Source organism: Macrobrachium rosenbergii, chromosome 37 (assembly GCF_040412425.1).
Source record: "Macrobrachium rosenbergii isolate ZJJX-2024 chromosome 37, ASM4041242v1, whole genome shotgun sequence".
In the NCBI taxonomy this organism is placed as follows: Eukaryota; Metazoa; Arthropoda; class Malacostraca; order Decapoda; family Palaemonidae; genus Macrobrachium; species Macrobrachium rosenbergii.
This window is the reverse complement of record NC_089777.1, coordinates 14,495,836-14,517,601: the sequence shown is the minus strand read 5'-3', so window position 1 is coordinate 14,517,601 and position 21,766 is coordinate 14,495,836. Positions and strand designations below refer to the sequence as shown.

Genomic DNA, 21,766 nt, shown 5'->3' with positions numbered 1-21,766 from the left:
CATGAACTACATTTTCAGCATACAAGGATTGGGTCATGAGGTTTATTCATCATCAAACGAGTACGACCAATTCAAACACGAGATGAAATTACCATCAATGTGATTTTGGTGTGAAAAATGCCACAATGCAACTGAGTCTGATCTGTTTCAGTCTGTTATTATCAGGTTCATTATTTCAAACGTCTGCCATTTATTAAAGATCGTTATGAGTACAGTAATCACTGACAAGGACTGCCGCACATAATCTGGTGGTAAACACTGAAGGTTTGGTTGCCTTATTGCTAACATAAGCAGGGATCCAGCACAATTCAATGCTTACACCAGTGTAAATCGTGGAACGACAACTTAATCTGTTGTACAAAAGAATTTTTCGACACCAGTTCTGAAGAACTTCCACTGAACTTCTAATACTGTAACTGAAAAATATCTTTCTGTCATGATATATTTTTAATGATCTCAGCTCCTGACATTACTGCACAAAGTCCTGTGAAAACAGAGTGAGTGTTAAATAAAGAACATTGATTTTACTACACCTGATGAAGATCAGTACACTTTTGTCTGATGTTATAATGTTTACAACATTCAGGAGTAGTGTACTGTACACGTATATGCATGATTTTTTGATAAACGGTGCAGATGGTTACAAGACCAGACTTTGTAGATAATCAAAGAGGGAACAGTTTTAGTACTGGAGGATATTGGACCATCATATTTATGACTCAAAAAGAAAATTTACTGTGAAGATGTATCTTTTTGTTGCAATCTGCATAATTATCAGATCATGGTATTGAGGCTGCAGTGGTTTGTCAATTTTCACTTGTAGCAATATATTTGGGGGCAATTTAAAGGCAACTGTGCAGACTTCAGACTTTCACAAGGAATGGAATTCAAGTTCTTTACAGTCACATCAAATGTAGAGCCCTACTGAAAGTAAAGATGCTTATTATAACAACAACAATGTGGCTGCCCAAGTTCTATGAGATAAGGTTCTGATTAGTTTTAAAGATTCCAGTTTATTCATTTATTTAGCCATGTGTAGCAATTTCATGAATGTCAAATGTGAAAAATGTAAAAAGCTACCTTCTTTGCGATCAAGTGGCCAAGCTAAAATATAATTACTAATCAAAGGAATTGTATCTGTATATGTTGCAGACACTGCAACAAGTTATTTTTTGAGGAGACGAATAGCAACTTGTTGCAAAATGTCTGCAACATATACAAACAATTTTGAGGCAATAAATTTCAATGGCATTATATAAGGCAATTGCTGACTGTGCGAAGGCATCCAGACTTTAGTGATTTAGGTAAGCCAATATTTTACTTTGCTTCTTGTTACAATCTGACTGTTCATTCATTTTATCAATGAAAGCTTCTTGATGGTTTCTTAAAGCCTCAGATTTTTGGTTAAAATTTTCTGTCTTGCAGAATCTTGTACACTGTTCTGATCGAAGATGATGGCCTTGACTAGAGCTGACACAAAGCACTGTGCCATGATTTCACTGCATTGCATAGTCACCACACACCATAGACATACAGTATTTTAATCTTTAGAGGAAGATATTGTTCACCATATTAATTTTTGACATTTTTAATTAAGGCAACATCCATATTCTTCTTGCTGGTATATTGTAAATTTCCCTGTCTTGTATGTGCCAAACCTTCTTTGTTGACAAGTCTACTATGGTGTATTATCTAGAAGTTAATCTTCATTTTCTGGTTATAATATTGTACCTCACAAGCTATTCCCTGTCTCATGTTTGGTTACTTTAAACACTAGCGCTGTCTGTGGTTTTCATAACCATATAGGTTTCCTGTTGATTTTTTTGTGGTGATTTTAACCAGCCAATTGTTTTCTTTGTCCCTGTGACATTTCTTTTGGCTGGTGTCTGGTCAACAGATCATTTTTAAGCTTCAACGAAGATAATACTTAATGTATTTCTAAATAACCTGTCCATTCCATTTCTGACAAAGGAATCAAAAGGAACTAATTTTGGGTCTAGTCCGAATATGGCCTTTTCTTTGGAAACAACTGAGGAGAAACTCATTTTCATGCACAGGTCATAGACATCTAGGAAGTTTTTATCAGCTATTACACAAAGAATTTCATCATTCCCTATCTGGGTATTTTCCAACACCTACAAAAAAGGCTACACCTACAGAAGCGATGGACAACTCACGTAAGGGAAGCCCTACAGTTTGTACCCAAATATACAGTGTACAATATACGCTACACTCCTAGTGCTATAAAGGTCTCCATCCTCTCTAGATCTGACACAACACTAGAAACTGAGCCTGACATGAGACTTTCACTTTGCTCGCCTATACCCTAATAAAAAAAAAGTTAACCATGAAACGGTAGAAAAGGAAAAATGGAGCTGGTAAAAGTTAACATAATTTAGCTAAAGCATCTAAAATGAATCTGAGTATCGAGATGCAGGCTTAGACCACTGCTCTTCAATGCCTCTACCCATGACAAAGGGCTAGGAGTTTGGGGGAGAGGCATCCATCAAGTTTAAGGACTGTTGATTGTGCAACTGTGATTCTAGCTGATTCTGAGGAGCTAACTGAAACTGAAAGTTGCTAGACTGATGCAAAGATTTAGCAATAAGGGAGTTACACTGCTGCGGAAGAGAACTTCCCCTTAGAAAACCCTCTCCCCTCAAGTCTTCTCCATTGCCATGCACACCCCCCGTTAAAGCGGAGGCCCCCCCTGAGTTCTGATCAGTGGTTTCTGAAAGCTTCAAGGCACAAACTCTCTCGTGTTTATAATAGTTGCTGCAGTGATTGAATGTTCGGCCGCAGACTCTACATGCATAGGGCTTTTCCCCTGTGTGTATTCTCATGTGGTTGCGAAGGATGGACTTGAAGGGGAAGACTTTGCTGCAGAAGGGGCACAGGTGGGGCCGGCCTAGTCTGCGCAACGCTGCTACGCCCTGCAAGAACGGAGGCCATCTTCAGCACTTTTCAATCTCTACCCCACTGTTTACTTTATACAAATCTAGGAGTCTTAAAATATAGCTTCTCTCCTCCAAAACCATCTGGTATTCATGGCCTTGACAAGTAATGGAATAGGCTTAATGGGATTTTTTATCATCTCCCTTATTGCAAATTTTGCAGAGTCTCAAAGATCAGGCATAAAATAATAGTGAAAGTTCTGGTAAGATAATTAAATTTCCTTTGATAAATAACCTTGAATTGCACTCAAAAGTTTTCCTCATATTTTACTAGAAGTGTATATGGAAAAAATGATTTGTCAAACAGTGTTCTTTGAGGTCTGAGTGCGTGCACGGATGATTGTACTCTGTATGTGCAGTTCTCTGTAGTGACCTCTTCAAGCAAAGAATGAAAAATGAACTGATTTACCTTTCGTCTCACAAACTTCTGATGTAAGGATGCCATTTTGATAAACATGTAAGAATAAAGTGATTACTGAGAACAAAAATCACCTACAAACTCAACTATGTCCGTGTGAAGACATTTTGTTTTTAATGTGATACTGCACTGAACACACACTAAAGTAAATTTACTACAAACCTGTCATGTTCAATTTAGGAAAACAAGCGCATATCTAACCATGAAAACCCAGATAGACTAGATAATAGAATCTTTAAGCAAGAGAGGGAATAATATGAATAGTAAAATTCTCTGCGCTACCCAACCCAAATTAACTTATTACGATATTGCCTTGTTCTGCTACTGAGAAAGCAAACCCATTCCTTTACCATTCCATAAAAAATGGGCCATCTGTAAAATGATATACAGTACTGTACTATACTCTACATACACCCAAGGAAAACTCATTCTAACCAATTTATACATATCAATCTCACTTTCATCAAGTTAATCGGCACGATTCTCGTTCCAAAAATTTGATGATATTTTTTAGTCACTAGTAGAGAATTTTCCATCATTTATTGAGGGTATCTAGTCAAGAATGTTTATCTCTTTAAAGACTGGGACCTCAAGGAACAACATTCAACTACCAATCTGGAAAAACTACAACCATTTTACACCAGACAAGATTTCTTCCCCTCAAGTGATTTCACAGTTTAAATGATATTCAAGATTATTCCCATTTAAATTTTTTAAAATGATGTACAGGCAGTCCCTAGTTTACGGCAGGGATTACGCCTCCGGCGGAGCGACGTAAGCCAAAGCATCATAATTATAATAGGAATAAATTAACAGTATCGTAAAGCAGGTAACGGCGCTGTAAATCCAATTACGGCAACGAAAAACTGGGGTTAACGGCGCTGTGAGGCAAGCACCATAAGTCCAGGACAACGTAACCCGGGGACTACCTTACATTATATGGGGAAAACTTGGGATACTTTGATGAAATCTGAAAACTAGGGTGATTTAAAGCCTCACTATTGTTCTGAAGAGGACAGTTTTTGAACTGTTGATATCTGAACTCACAATCTTTGAAGAGAGAAACAATCCAAGTTGATACCCTCAGTCATGAAAAATTTATCACAATTGATGAAATTTCATTTTAATTTATTTGTCATGGACCACCTCCCAAACTAGATACAGTACTGATTTCCTTTAGCCCGAACATTTTTTTATTTTGAAACCTTCTCTAGGTAAAGAAAAAATTCTCACTGTTCTGTACCCACAACTAAAAAGCCTTTCAAGATATAAATTCCACGAAAATAACTTGAACCCATGTTGATTCCAGTTTCCAAAAATATTTAGTGCAAGTAACCAAAGATTAGTCTACCATCACGTACTTCAACTTGTTCCCATAATACATCATTCCTTAGCTGTTTCCTCCCTTTTTCTACTAAAATCTTTGTTTTATCATACAGTGTAGCAATTTTCTTTCATAGTTCAGCTCTCTCCCTCCCCTCTCAATTCTGATATCTCTGTTCTCTACAATCACCCTTCTCAATTCAAACCTTTCTTCTGGTTTCTGAAACTGCTTGCAGAGGAATGCAATTTGCACCACTACCCTCTTCAGAAGCTTTGCGGAAAAAGTGTGACCAGGAAAGTGGCTAAGTGGTTGTTATGAAAACTGCATACCAAATGTAACGTGGCGTCAAAAGAGGTGCTCAGGATCACAAAATATACTTGGAGCAGAGAGATTTTCAATGTACGAAACAAACTACAAAAGCAAATGAAAAGAAGAGAGTTGAAAACCCTGCTATAATAGATTGGTAAGTCTTACAGGAACCAGATCATTTATAATGCCTTGGGGACACACTGGATGCAGGAACTGAAAGAGCTATAAGAGAGAGTGAGCAGCAGCATCATGGATGAAATAAAGAGGGAGTAAAACCACTAGTAAACAAGGTTCATCTGTATGAGAGAGCAAACACTTAAATGTTAAGTTCCTAAGTCAGAATATGGTGGGAAAACAGTACAGAATTACTAGTGAGAAGCTGTTGGAGATCTGGTATCAGGAGGCTGTAAAAAAAAAAACAGCTTTCAAAGACTGTGACAGACATGTGAAGACAAGGGATGAGGAACATTTGGTAAGAAAAGCCACAAATATGGAAGAAGCAGGACAACGGCATGCAAGAAGACAAGGAAGTCGCTGGGAGGAGGACAGATAAAATCCTAGACCTGATGAGAGCTCAGTCGGAGAAGCAAAGGATGGAAGGGAGCAGAAAGAACTTTTCACTCCCAACACCTCAAAGGGAAAGAAGACATAAAAAGTGCAAGATATGATGACGACGAAGCAAGAAGCATTTTCTTCCACAGTCTTCCCAATACATTTCTTTTTTCAGTAGCATCCTCTACTTTCTTCTATAGGTTGCTTATAAGCTCCTTGATGGTCATAATTTCATCCTTTCCTTTTTGCTAATTTCTCTAGTTTTCTTGGACTACTCACGGGAGTCATATGCTCAAACCTGATACACTAGATGCACATCCCTCGCTGAAGCCAGCAACCCATTTGTTCACCCTACACTTTCAGCATAATACTTTCAATTTCTCTGCTACAGGAATGTTTACTGCAACTGCCATCAAGTTTGTTTTTCTATACTTCGTACAAGCAGGTTTTCTACTCAATGAAGCCACTCACTGAAAGAAATGAGGTTTGTTAACATTGTAACCTCACGCCACTGCATCTGCCTGCTGAAGTACTGTAGATTTTCAGCATCTTTTAAGTATGTATCCCCTCAAGTTGGGACACAAAGGCTCTCCAAGTTCAGACACTCTCTAAAATGCCACAGCTGTATACAAGGCAGCACGAGCTTGATAATGATTTCTTTTTTTTTTTTTTTTTGCCTGGCAGTTTCTGCTCATGAAAAATTCTTACTAAATGTATCCAGTCCCCCCCCCCCTTCCCCTGCCCCTCTCAAAACACACAAGTGCTAAACTGAATTATTTATGGAGGTTCTGACATATGAGGTGCTTATATAAAAAGGGCATATCACACCACATCTTAGCAGCATATTCCATAAAGTACAAAGGTATTTTTGCAACAACTTTCTTTTCTAGGTCCACGATCACTGTCTTGGGAGAAACAGCACACTGGAGAAGAAATCTCTTTCCCCTTCATAGACAGCAGCAGAATTAATAGGGGGTAGAAATTTTTAAAAATAAGCAATGTCTTACCTAACAAACTGCAACTTAAAACGAGTAAAAAGTTGGAGCAGTCAAGTTTTCTGTACAGCGTATAATGCTGTATGAAACTCTCGATGTGCTGCAGTATGAAACTCTCAGCTACGACCAAGTAGCAATCAGTTGCTCCCCAGATGCAGTCAAGTGAAGGTGTGTCGACACGCCTCTGGAATTGGACAGAGTTCCGGAGCTTGGCAGTAAAAATTTAGTAACAACTCATTATACTGCGCCATCTAAACATTACTATTTTCTGCAGAGTAAAGGTAGGTGGCTTGCTAGGTCCTACAAAGCAGTCTTAGAGGGGATTATGCTCCTGCCTCAATTTCAAATTACTGAGGCATAAACAGTACCTTTAGAAATGAGTAAGAGAAGCCAACTCAAAGACGAGAAATAGTATACAAATGTAGTGAGGAGTTAAACAGTATACCATTTTGACTGCTTTGGTGCAATTCTGTCATGGAGGGACACAAAAGATGAAGCTCCCAAACATAAGTGGAATATTCCAGAGATGGAAAGGCCAATATTAAGATTTAATAAACAGACACAAGAAAAGAATGTACAATAATAAAAATTACAAAAGAAAAAAGAAATATACACGTATTGGGAGGAGACAGATGAATGTTCATTGTGTCTTTGGGGCATGGTACTTCACTAAGCTAACAAGTTCCCATGCAGTTATGTTTACAAGATCACAGTTAACTAATAAAGAAAGAGCAATTTGAGACCACATGTGAACAAGAGGAGGAGGCTAGGAGGCGAAGAAGAAATGCAGACCGTTGAATTATCAGCATGACGTGAATAAAAGTACAGGCAGTTCCCGGTTACCGGCGGGGGTTCTGTTCCCGACAGCATGACGATAACCAAAAATCGCCGATAACCGAAATTGCCAGTAACCAAAATCGGCTATAATAGCGCCAATCCCCGGTTATCGGCACCGCCAATAAGTGGGGATCAGCGCCAATAACTAAGGATCAGCACCGATAACTGGAGATCAGTGTCGAAAATCCGGTTATCGTCGTCACTAGACAAGTGGTAAAACCGGGCCGCTGATAACCAAGGCCGCCGATAACAGGCGACTACCTGTGCACAGGTGGACAAGAGAATGCCGCCATCAAAAATAACAGACAATTGGTTAGACTAAGCCAGGAGCATGCTTACAAAGATTACCTGGCCAAATGCAGGTAATCTTTTTAAAGTAAACATAATGAGAGAGAAAAAAAAAACCGTCAAGTGCCTCACAATAGAGAGATAAGAAAGAGGGTCTCCAGTAGACCTTACCACAAGGAGGCCACACTGGTGATCTGAAAAGAAAGAATTGGATTCAAGGCGCATAAAGTGATTTGAGTGAATTTTCAAATAATCTAGTGATACTTTGCTAGAAAATAAATCAGTACGATGGTTACTGGAAATATTGAAGTTGTCATCCTTCTTCAAGCTGGGCTGAAAGTGTGCTTCTAACCAGTAAAACAAGTGCAGAGGATGTAGTAAGTGAAAAAAAAAAGCAAAGAAAGATGTCCCATGCTGAAACTGAATTCAAGAAGGGCCAAGTATGAGGACCAGGAGTACTGAAATAACTTGGGAGACAAATTTACCAGAAGGCTTCCATCTCATTAACATACGTGTCACAAGGTCAGAACTGGCTAGCAGTAGCAATCCTCTCCCACTAGGAGAAAGACTTTTAAGTCAAACTGCATGGAATTCCCAAGTATTATACACACCGGTACATTTTCTTACGTAACGGAAACTGGACAGGGAGGAGTCAAAGGAAAAAACCAAAGAAATGTGACAGTTACCATAAAACTAAAGGAAAGATCATGAAAACTAGATGCATGGTCACAATCATCAAAAAGTGGTGGGGATTGAATAGTATACGGTATACATCTCAGTTACAGAAAAGAGGGCATTACTGACTCCCTCTGAGTGAAAGGAACAATGTCACTTGGTGACTCCAGATTGGAGAAACTCAGGATATGAGTGAGATGATTCACAGTTCTAAAAACTCTGAACTACTCATGTAAACGAGTTTCTGTTCGTGCTACATAAGCACGTGCGGGAATAACTATGTTTGGTTTGGTTACACCTGACCAGTTGTAACTGCTTTTTCAGCATTCTCCTAGTACCTGATGCTGACATAAGAACAACTCTTGACATATTTACACAACTGTACGTACATCATTCTACTTAGTAAATATACACAGACTTTCTAAGCAGATACTGAAGCAAATCTAAAACCATCAATCTCAACTTAATGAGGCATGTGTTTCTGTCTTAAATATTTCACTGTGCTGTCTTTAGCCCAATATATATGTGTACATTTTTCATGGATAATTAAAATGAGTAATGTATTATCTCTGAATCTGTCTTTACACAGTCAGGAGAAATTTTTGCACTAGAGAAATTATGCTTAAATTGGTAAGTTCATTTCTCTAGCTGATAATGATATTGAGTATCACGATCAAGGAGCTTTTAATGATTTCTCTTGGCTTTGATGTGTACAGATTTATTGGAGAAGTATTTAACCGATCCACTGAAGATTACGACCTTACATGATGAGCATAATTTAATGTTCATTTAAAAATATATTCAACTCTTTACCTTCATTATGTATAAAACAACTGTTAAACACAAAAACATCACAGCTGGTCTATAAACCACTTAAGTTGTACGAGATCTTTTGAAGGTGGTAACACGTTCTCTGTGAGGGTAGTACGGAATGCAGAACTGTTTGAGCTTTCAATTTTACTGTATTAAAGACTGAGCCTGAAATGCATACATTGGCCGACAAAATGTTACACATAATCATCTGTCCCCTGTTAACCAAGTTCACTCATGAGAGATATTTATGATTGAAAACATCAATAAATCTCAGACTACAGAAAAGAGTCAAGGAGCCTTGTTCATCAGATAAGAGATGTTGAATAATTGTTCACAGGACCATAAAGGAATTTAAAGTTTTTCTGTTGACTCCAAATAATCAGTAAGTAGTTATGTATGAAATCATGACGGTAGTGAAGTATTCATGGAGATGGTAAGGATACAGTAAATATAGATATAACGCTCAGACTTTATTTCAAACAAACAATAACTCCATAACTAAAGATTTTTATATATATAGATATAAAGCTATACTGTGGTTTTAACAACTGTACATAAACCATCAATAAACAAATATTGTCTAAACCTAAATATACTTTCATAAAACTTTTTAATGAATTAACTAAATCACGCAGTTCTCATCAATTGTTTGAGAAATGTCGCCTAAAATGACGCTGATAGTTCGACTGCTCGTTAAAGTTCCTGTGGCAAATATGGCAAGTGTACGGTTTTTCACCCGTGTGCGTCCGTGTGTGGCGATCAAGACCCCATCGCGTGGGGAAAGACTTGCTGCAGTACACGCAGCCAAACTTCCATTTACGCCTCGTGTGACCCTGCTCACTGCCGACAGAAACACTCGACCCTTGGGGGTCTCTAAGAGCCGGCTGATTAATCATGCCCACCCCAACTTCACTCGCAACCCCACTTCTAACACTTCCCCTTCCACTCACATTGCCACCACTTCCAGAACTGGAAGAACCAAGGACTACATTCGGGTGACGGTTGTCACCCCTCCCACTGCCAGACAACCGCCTGCCCACGCTCTGAAAAGATACCAGAACTGGGGTCAGTGCAGTTGTCTAGTAGGAGAGGGGGTATTTGTTTTTTATCTATCTGTGACAACTTGATTCCATACAAACTTTGGGAAACTAAAAGGAGCTTAAGAGAAGACAGGTAAAAAGAAAATGTGAAAGTTTCATTTCCAAACTAAAAAGAAATTTAATATAGAAAAACATAACAAACATTTTTATTTATTCTCATAACGAAGGCTAAACAAAAATGCACAGTAAGAAATGAAAAACAGTTTTAATTTTCCAAAAAACATGAAGATCAAACCAACATACTATGCCATTTTTTTTCACAATGAAGTCTACTCAACAAAGCCTCATTAGAAAAAAGGAAAGGTTCATTTTCAGGAAAAGGCAAATTTATGAACCAGTTCTTGTAATAATGATGGATAAGGAAATGAAACCAATAAATCATGCCCAAGATAAACAAACACAACAAAATAAAAACTAACAATAGGCACATTAGTCAAAATAAATTCCATGGAAAAACCCTTGTGCTGTAACTTTCAATAAAAACTGAAACAAAATTATACAATTTACAAAAAAAAATTGATAAAAAACAATGCAGTATCTTGGCATTAATTACCTGAAGTGTATAATGAAATTATTTTCAAAGTAAATGGCAGTTAAAGTATGAATCAAATTAACTATGAATTTGTATAAGTTCAGATCTAAAATGAGTAAAATATAATTCCCTCATAGGAATTATGATTTTATTTCATAACTAGGTACCAGGTACTTATCATATGCTAACCACACCAACACTCGGTATTCTAATTTGTTTCCCCGAAAATTCCATAAAACAAAAAAACTACCGTTTAAGATCTGGCTTTTCTAAAACATAAAAGCTAAAATATCTATTTAGAAATTAGGATAAAATATTACAATGCTCTCCATATGCAAGTATCAAACTATTTAGAACTTCAATATTGGTTATGAGATTACAAACCAAAGTGATTCTTACTTGACACTAAAGTTGGACATAACCCTAAGGATTCTAGTGACACCAAATGATATCACGAGAGAGTCATCCCTTAAAATTCTGACGCCGTTTAAAAAAATCACCCATAAATATTTTGATGTCAGGCACAGTACACCCCCTGTATTCACGTTCTCACGATTCACAGACTAACGTATTCACGGGTTTCGTATTTGCGTTCCCATGATTCGCAGACTAACGTATTCACGGGTTTCTCTGTGGAACGTATCTACCCATTATTCGCGGAAAATTCGCCCATTCGCGATATTTTTCACTGAGAAATATTCACTAATTACTCTATTTTCATGACTAAATGCACTTTTTGTGAAAAAACTATTAAAATACTCAGGTATAAGCATTTTTAGAGGGGTTTTAAGTATTCATGAATTTTAGCTATTCACAGGGGGGGGGGGGGTTACGCATCCCCTGCGAATACGGGGGTTTACTGTACCACTGGGATGTTATCTGGGTAGTGTTGGAGGTTGGTTTCAATCTAGGGGTATGTAATTTCAATCTAGGGGTATGTAATTTCAATCTAGGGGTATGTAAAAGAGAATTATCATAAAACCAGTCCAAACTGCCTAATCAATAAAATATTTGCCTACCTTTCCTTATATTTTCCATTTGCAATAACCGGCATACATAGCTATGAATTGTACATCAGTGGAAAGGAAATTTATCATATCTCTTCATGGTGCAGAATGGATTTTTAAATCCCTATTATTGCTTTATTTTTATTTTTCAATAAAGGCGATTCATTCAGTTTCAAAATGCACTCAAATTCACCATTTTACCAAGAAAAAGAAATTTACAGATGATGAGCTGGAGCAGTGTCTACTGCAAATGAGTTCTGGACCTCCATATTATCTCAAAAATGTTTAAAATATATTTTGATAATAATAGCATGACAATAAACTGTTCTATGACATAAGAGCAAATTATACAATTTATTTCAAACTGATTTTACCATCATTATACCGTATATTAATTCAGTACTCTAAGATTACTTAAAATACAGTTACTCATTTTGTTACTGAGTGGAGGCCAATATTCTTAGAGCAAATTTTGTTAGAGAATTTCAAATATCCAAGAATTATTCTCAGGTAAATAACAAAACAGAAATTATAATCATTACAAAATAACATTCTTATATAAATCATATAATAACTTCAGAGTTTATGCACAGAATAACCTACACTACCAGGGATGAGATGATCTAATAAGATTCCCTTGAAGGCTTGGGCATTTTCTCAAAAACTCGGCATTTTATTGTTTTTCAATTCTGAGACGCACTTTTTCATATAAGTGGGAATTATGTAACACTAAGCCTACTTCCGTTGCTCTAATGTTTACCTCTATGTGCTTGTAAAAATGCCTCTCCTGTGCATTCAAAATGCCACTTTATGTAATAAATACTGTATTTAAATTTTGATGTATGTCACTGATATAGATATCAATTATAACTGGTAGTATAAGACTGAAAAAATATAAGTTTTTTTTACTGTACTTGTCATTAATAGTTACACAAAAAATATTATGGTCACATGAAAACTGCCCCTCTTAACGATAAAAATTACTACGATTATAATTCATACTTACGTGAACCCAGACACTGCAGGTGGTACAGTATCTTGTTTGTCTATTATGATATCTTCAAGTATAAAGGGAATTTTGTTTGTTACGTCAAATCATAAGTTCTTAAAGTTGCTTACTGTGATAAACATCCTAATAGAGATGCATGAAATAAATGAAGCCACTTTTTCATTATTTTACTATAGTACTTCACTTGAAATGGCTTACGGGATTCTGTACTGAGGTCGCCACTTTAACTTTTCTTATTTACACATTTCTGTGGGTGTAATAAGCTAATACCATTCATTGTATATACTGACTGACTGCAGCACATTACAGTGTACAGTACTATAAACTAGCATTACATGAGCTGTGGTAATCAATGCTGGAAATACCTTGAAGTAACGACCCTTTCATCTGGTCAAACATGACCGTAGGGAATCTCAAACATTGGAGAAACTAAATCACGTATATCAGCAACCATTTGTACAGGCTGTTCTATTCAAACTCCTGCCTAATCTAGCCAAGTACACAGCCTTTCCTATAGAAACATGTAAAAAAAAATGCAAGAAAGCAAGAACTCCCTAACACTGTAGTGCAGATACAGCCCAATAAACACAACTTTTTCCTTATGCTGTAATACTCCTTATACTACGTTAGTAAGCAAAATGTCCGAGTCAGATTTCACATCACAGCTTCATTCATTATTTGTGGAAACATCAATGCAAAGCACAGCAAGTGGCTTAATTAAAATTACACACACCAACGTGGCCAGTCTGCCCGAGTTCTACTGAACTACGATTTTGTCCAGCTAACTGAGGAACCTATACATATTTCTGTTAATAGATTAGACTTCACATCCACAGAGTTGCAACTATTGTCAAGTCCAAGGTCTGCGAGTACATAGGCATTTTAACCACTGTGCCACTGACATGGAAAAATGGTCTGGCTGAAATCTAGAGCCAACTTCTGCCCAAGTGTTCACTAATCCCCAACTTTTGCTCCAGAAATTGTGTTCGACTATGCATTTTACGATCGTCATAACACCAATTGAGCCAGGTACTTAGTATAAGACCCCGTGAAAAGTTTTAGCCCCTTAAAATTTTAAAGAGTAGGCTTATATTTTTTTAAAATTGGGAGCCAGTAAAGCAAGAAGTTAGGAGTAGATCACTAGGCTACGCTGTAATTGCTGTGTTGTTTTTTCTTGTTTAACAAAATGATAACTGGCATTAAGGCAATAACATTAGACAACTATGTTATTGAAACTCATTATTCAATGACTTGAACATTGATATAGAATTTAAGGTTACCAAAAGGGTACATTGGGTTAGCCCAACTTCTTTACAAAACAGAGATGTGGTCGTAGTTCCCAATCGTGCTTGACTTACGAGCTTTGGTATTTCCTTTGTGGCATTTCATAATCAAACTAAATGGTTTTTGTGATATAGACAGTTCCCCAGCTATCCTTAATATCGAGGTTATTTTCAAGCGTTAAGGAAAATACAGTCGTGCAGATCTACTTCCAACGGGTACTACTCTGCCGGCATTTACGTCACAGGTGTCGAGAAAATTGTTGTGCCTCTTGTCCTTTTCTTAAGGGAATACAAGAGTACTTTTTCGTAGAGGTGGAGCTTTGCCAAGCAATTTAAAATCTTGGAGATACTGATTTTAAATATTTCTGGTACAATAATTCAAATAATTATTGATTTTAATTATATACGAACTAACATAGCCTACAGGCTACACAGCATTTACCTGATGCTTGGGAATTGACCGGGTAATCAAAGGGTATGAAATGTGTAGAAATATAGTGTGGATAGCCATTTAGTTTTGTCTTAACTGAGTTAAGAAGCAAAAGTATACCTTAGTTTAACCAGACCACTGAGCTAATTAACAGCTCTCCTGGGGCTGGCCCGAAGGATTAGATTTATTTTACGTGGCTAAGAACCAACTGGTTACCTAGCAACGGGACCTACAGCTTATTGTGGAATCCGAACCACATTATAACAAGGAATGAATTTCTATCACCAGAAATAAATTTGTTTAATTCTTCATTGGCCGGTCGGAGAATCGAACGTGGGCCCAGCAAAGCGCTATCCGAGAACGATACCAACCCATCCAATGAGGAACTAAGCATTTGTGAGTACTGTAAATCCTTTAAGGCAATATTATTATAGTAATTGTGAATTAGTAGTTTAATACATTACAGTACTACTATTTTATGAATATGACCCAATGATCAAGTTACCTTACATCAAAATATGGACACACACTTGTGGACATGTAGGCATGTGTTAATTTGAAGTGTTTGCTGCCTATACTGTGATATAGGTAGCTAACACTAGGTAGTTTTTTTAAAACGCTTGTTTCCTTTATCACTGCTGGGCTACTATTACGCAGGACCTACACATTACCTGCACCACAGCAAATTTTTCAGTCTGCTTTCTGCCTGCGGAAATGGCTCATAACTACATACCATCAGCCAGTCCCTGAAGGATTAAAGGAGAATTTGGTTGCTTGCTGGACATGTGTGTACAGAAGGAGACTGCTGTACAGGCAGTCCTTGGTTATCGGCGGGGGTTCCGTTCTGGGGGTGTGATGATGACCGAAAATCGCCACTAACCAAAAATTGGCGATTTCCGGCGCTTTTTCGGGCTTATCGGCGCCGAAAAGTGCCGATTTTCGGTTATCGGCCCCTCTGTTAGGTATGTATTGGCGCCAATACCCAATTATTGGCGCCGATAAGCGGGGATCGGGGATTTTCGGTGCCGAAAATTGCCGGTTTTCGTCGCTAGACAAGCGCCTTAAAACCGGAGCGTCATTAACCGAGCACGGCGTTAACCGGGGATTGCCTGTACCTTGTTCTGCCAGAACTATGGCAGTGTGTTTTCATGCCTCTCCGAGCAGAATCCACTTTTAGGTCCACACTCCAAAAGCAGTGGATTCTGGCAACTCCCAGTTCAACTCCTCTGATCAAGACGAATGGTCTTCCCTTGGGAGAGAGGTCACTGATGCCCAACTCATTTACTTACATTTTTATTTATTTATTGATTTATCTAAATGTTAATTAATTTTTTCTTTCCTAATAACTGATCTCTTCTTTCTGTATTTCCTATTACTTTCTGTTACTTCTTTCAAATGAATACAGTACCATATTCTTTGGAAGCTTGAATTTGAAGTCAATGGCCGTTGTGGGCATTTTCCGTATGAATAGGGTTCACGTTCTCAATAATAATAATAATAATAATAAACAAAAAAATAATAATAATAATAATAATAATAATAATCAAATAAATTAAAAGGTCAAGCAATCAGCTAAGTAAATGAAATGATCAGGCAACCTGTCATCAAATATCCAGTTCTGTAACATTACCATCACCATTAACGTCCTTACGGCAGACTTACTTTAGGCATTAAATGTGAAATTAGTTCTTTCCATTGGCTTCGTCCTGTGCATTTTCTGCCAGTATCTGTATCGCATGAAATTTTCATCGCTTGCAGATGTCGGGATCTGAACAAACATCCACTATACAATGACAGGGTAATAAGGTTATAATGGCTGGAAAATTATTGGCAGTGCAATTCCACCAATGATGCTTATTTCATAATGTGGTGACAAAAGAATTATGAGTGAGACTGCTATGAAGTTCTTGGTATAAAAGTTTTAGTTCACCTACGACTATGATTAGTTGAAAAGTTGTCTTTGACTCTAAGACTGCTTCTGTTCTATGTGTAATGATCACATTGCTACAAGCTTTAGACAGTTTATGCGACCAATGTTGGGAGTACTCGTTCTTAACAGCAATTATGGTTTATGTAGATGCCAGCTGTACCCCTTGAACTTTCTCTCCTAGAGAAAACTGCCTGAAGTGGGTTTTCATTACTCCTTATACTCATCATGACCAGCCCATCAATGTAAGACTCCCAATTTTGCTAACTGGAATTTTATGACCAGTGTAGTGATAATCAGAAGAGTCATTGGTGCTTGTGCTTCAATACATCTAATTGTATGAGCTTAAGTAAAATTTGGTGTAAGTTACCTCCTGTACACCACGACCAGTTTAAATATTACAAAATGACAAATTTAAATTAATTTGTATTTTTTATAGCTAACAAACCTGCAGTCTTAACATTAGGATAAATCTTCTGGCGCCAGCTGGAAACTAGTATAAATAAAAAAGACAAGAATTGTTTATGCAAGGAATTGGCGGCATCTGGCATCCATCAAGATGGCGAGATGGGAAGTGGCCTGTGACCTTATCTCAACCGTGTGACGTCTCAGTTTTCTTCTTACCGCCATTGAGAGAGGTCGTTTCTTTGTCTCCTTCTTTCTCCATAGCCGGTCGTTTTTGCCTTTATCTGTGTTTCTTGTGTTTTTTATGTTCAGCGTTTGTTCAATGTGTGTGTGTGTGTATTTTGGTTTTTATCATGCAATCCCAAAACCCAGCTAAAAGTTCCTGTAAGCCTCAGAGAAAATGTCCTGAACAAGGAATTTGCAATAAGAAACTTTTTGGAACCGACGCAAACTGCTTCCAAGGATAAAAATTCTTTGATCATTCATTAATCAAATAAAAGCCACAACTAGTGCCTCTACACCTCAGTCAAATTGCGAAACCTGCCTCTTCTTGGAAAATCTACAAATAAACACCTTTCTGAGACCAATTGAACTGCTGTAGATTTGCCCTATAGCTCAAGTGATAATATTTTCAGATAAAGTTCTTTGAAGAGTATATAAAATGAAAGCGAAAAAAAACTTGCAAACTGCCACCATCAAATTTTAACCAATCCACTCTCACGAAAAATTAGGAAAAAATTTTTTTTTTAAATGATGCTTAAACCATATACAGTCTTAGCAAAACCCACTGAAACAAACACTGTACCTATTCCCAAATAAATGCAACAAAATATCCACCAACATACCACCTTGAGTGATTTTCCAGACCCACTCATTTCTTATGTAATTCATTTACCAATGGAGTGTTCGTTCAGTTACAAAAAACTTGCTTTTTTATCCCCCCAATATTTTTTTGAAATACTGTACCAAAGTTCCCCATTACTGTTGGCTTTCTAGGATGTGCGCATAATTTCTACATAACTACACTGATTTATTTGCAACAATTAAATTTCACTTATAGCCCGAATTACAGAAATAAACTATCTTTAGTCTATAGTATCCTTCAAGAACTTTGTTCGAAAAAGCCCGTCAAGCATATTATAAACAGAAAACAGTCCATCAGCCCACCTCCACATACCAATTTTTAAAATATTCTGTGTCCATCAGCCCACCTCCACATACCAATTTTTAAAATATTCTGTTTTGCCTTTTATATAAAGATCAAGATCAAGATCAAGATCAAGAGAGAGAGAGAGAGAGAGAGAGAGAGAGAGAGAGAGAGAGAGAGAGAGAGAGAGAGAGAGAGAGAGAGAGAGACTCAAAAATAAAATAATGATAAGAATATTTAGAGGGATGAGATACAGTTGCCAGTAAGACACAACACGCCCAGTCTAGTCTTGGTGCTTTAGCAGGTTCCAGAAACAGGTAATGGAGACCTGACTTGATTGCATTCACTCAGTTTTTCTAAATTATTCACTAGTTTTATCAACAAAAATATAACATTACATTCACGAAACATAACAATGAGGGAAGATGGACAATGTATATCAACCCCCAGCTGATTAACAACAAAAATAATTCTATTGGAAATAGTGGCTGCATCACCTGAACTGATTATGAAATGTCTTTCCAATTCTTTGAATTATGCTTTTTGCTTCTACACTAGTGCTTAATAAAATCTGGCCAATGTTCATGTTTTTGCTAAAAAGGAATAACACAGCATTTCCGAGTTTAGTAAATTTATTCGTTATTTAAGATGGGAAGTTAAATGTGGAGAGCAGATTCTGTAGAATCTCTAGTAACGGTATCTGGTCGATATGTTTTGGGGGGTTTTAGGTAGCATTAGTTTGCTGTGAGTTGTTTTCTATGAACGTCAACGTCAACATTACATTTATCTTGACAGCATCCTCAGGATAAGTAGAGCAGTTCTGATGAAAAGGGAGCCTATAGCCAGTATACAATAGTGGGTCCAGTGCCATTGGTGACAGTGATGAACTAAATTCTCACTGGGAGTCTGGGGCTTAGCGGATGACAATTCAGCACCACTCTCTCCTATGGTAGCAGGCTCATTATATACTAGCAATAGAGCCCTCTTTCCATCAGAACTGCTCTACTCATACTGAGGATATCTGTCAAGAGAGATTTAACTATTTATGTAATTATTCATAACAGATCAAGATACCAGCAAGACAATACAGTAGTCTCTCTCTCTTAAGGTACTTTTATAGAAATTTTTACCTTTGGTTAATTACTATTTTCTTGTAATTTCAGAGAAACCAAAATCTTTTGTTAATTGACAGCAGACGACAGTTAAAGAGACAGAATTCTCCTTAAAACTGCTGTGCACAATACTGTTCTATCATTAAACGACTTCAACATCCTAAACTCTACATTCCCTCTAGGCCCTGGTAACAACCAGGAGATAGAAATTTTCTTGAAATCATTCCATGGCATCTTGAAATAACACAGTAAAAAACTGGAACACCATCATACAAATAAAGTAGCATGGTATAGGGAAACAACAGTAGTTATAAACGATTTGTTTAACCAGACCTCTGAACAAAACAATGAGAATGTGAACAACAACATTTTTTCAAACTAAGCCAATATTTTCCCTAAACCAACCAACGACAGAGTGGAGCTAGATAATGAGAGGGAATGTTCTCAATACGGGTGAGCTTGCTTTTCATGAGGAAACTGGGGTCTAAAATCAATCTGGCTGTGAAGATCAATGGCACACTGGCTAGTGCGAAAGTAGTTTTGGCATTAAAATGAACATAGCCCCCTAACCCTTAAAACCACATCCTCCCAAGTTAATGACTTCACTGTTATGTAAAGATTGTTTCAAAACTTACCTTTGCCGCACCAACAGAATAAATGCCATAATTCACTTTCAGTTCCAGCAATTCATGTTACACTGCAGAACATCCTTACATCACAATGTCAGAGAATAAAATCTAATACTATACACAGGCTGACATCCAAAAAAGACAAGCAAGCACAAGTACTAATTCTCTGATGTGAAATAAATAAATCCTGACTACTGTACTGTGCTTCATCGTTTGAAATTCACCCAAAATTCTGGGAGCAAAGCCTTGAGCACTAAATCCTGGATAATTTTATCACCTGAATAAGAGAAGTAGCACTTGTTAAAAAAGGAAAAGCAACACTCACTCTAGACGAGTCATGGAGGGGCGAAGGTTCAGTCATTTCAGTATGGAGGGGGAGCTGCATAGTTAGAGTATCGCTGGTTGAGGGTACCACTCCAGCCCCACTACCTGACCCTGCTATGCCTCCCCCTCCATCTTCATAACTTTGGTTGCTCCCTTCCCAGGATTCAGTCGGAACATTGGCATTCGTTGGCTCCAGTTTTATAGTCTGAAAAAAGAAAAAATATATATATATAAGTACAACCCATTTTAATAAGCATTGTATAATCATTAAAATTAGTTCACTGGCTCCAGTTTTAGTCTGAAAAAAGAAAATATATATATAAGTTCAACCCATTTTAATAAGCATTGTACAATCATTAAAATTAGTCATCATTGTTACAAGAATCTTTCTCAGAGTTAAATTTACATTAAAAGAGCAATGTATGGTGCTTATATGTTAGTAATAAAATGTTGTATTTTTTAAAATATATAAGTACAACCCATTTTATTAAGCACTGTATAATCATTAAAATTAGTCATCATTGTTACAAGAATCTTTCTCGGAGTTAAATTTACATTAAAAGAGCAATGTATGGTGCTCATATATTAGTAATAAAATGTATTTTTTAAAGTTAGACAAAAGGCTAAGTATAAAACACTTTACAAAATTTTTTCACCTTAAAATTCATAAATGAGTAAAGGTTTATTTTAAACGTTATTATATTCATATACCTTTCACGCACATCCGGATGATGGTCGCCGATCTATCAAAATACATCAGCAACAGAAAAATATCTGGTTCCCTCTACTGATGATGATGTGCAACTGGCTCAAAAAGCTTAGCCAACGATGCAATACGGTGCATTGCTGCCTTAAAACAATTCTCCTTGTATTTTATTTACATTTTTATCTAAATATTATTCATATGATCTCTTCTTTCTGTATTTCCTGTTACCGTCTGTTACTTATTTCTAATGAACGCCATATTCTTTGGAAGCTTGAATTTCAAGTCAATGGCCCCTACGGGCTTGTTCCATATGAACAAGGTTCATGTTCTGAATAATAATAATAATAATAATAATAATAATAATAATAATAATAATAATAACAACAATAATAATATATGAAAGAAGAAGACCCTCTTTAATGGAAGTTTTGTTGAATAAAACGGCTGCATTTTGCACACTGATTTTATACTGAGCTTTCTCAATTCTTCTAATAATTTGCTTTTCCTGCACATCAATATTAGTCAATAATTGTCCAGTGTTCATATTTCGATGGAAGAAAGTGTATTTCTTACAGCAGAAATTCTTTACTTCAAAGCATTACAGCAGGTTACTGAAACCTGGGGTGTAAACCCGTAGATTTTCCTGACGGTATTTTTGGTGGTATTTCTTCTTTTTTTCTAAATAATAATAATAACAAGTATAATAATGGGGGAGACCTTCTCTAAGGGCAGTAGCATTTAAAATAATGGCTGTTTCTCTGGTGTTCAATTTATATAGTCTTCTCTATTCTTCTTAATATCTTCTTTTCATCAGCGTGCAGCTGGAGTATCAAGTTTCCAAAGGACACAAAAAGTTTTCTTGTTATTTCACTCTGACGGTTATTTTCAAAGAGTGAACGGATTGACTTACAAGTTACATGGGTATATATAACAAGAGGGGGTGGGGGGTGGGTGTACAGTTGACAGGTTGGTTATTAAGCTGCATTTTGG

The 21,766-nt window shown here is 36.9% G+C and overlaps 1 protein-coding gene across 23 annotated transcripts in view; it reads right to left on the bottom strand.

The window, feature by feature from the left end:
* The window catches only part of LOC136825330 (protein bric-a-brac 1-like), an 81,452-nt gene that overhangs the window by 39,367 nt on the left and 20,319 nt on the right, over positions 1-21,766 (bottom strand). For 12 of the 23 annotated variants that reach the window (XM_067081527.1, XM_067081528.1, XM_067081526.1 and 9 more), the window contains one exon: positions 20,072-20,275. In XM_067081527.1, coding sequence (XP_066937628.1) covers positions 20,072-20,275 — 204 coding nt within the window. Of the gene's footprint in view, positions 1-732; positions 2,934-9,622; positions 10,209-20,071; positions 20,276-21,766 lie in introns of those variants that run through there. The other 11 variants (XM_067081523.1, XM_067081521.1, XM_067081511.1 and 8 more) reach the window with 4 other exon arrangements.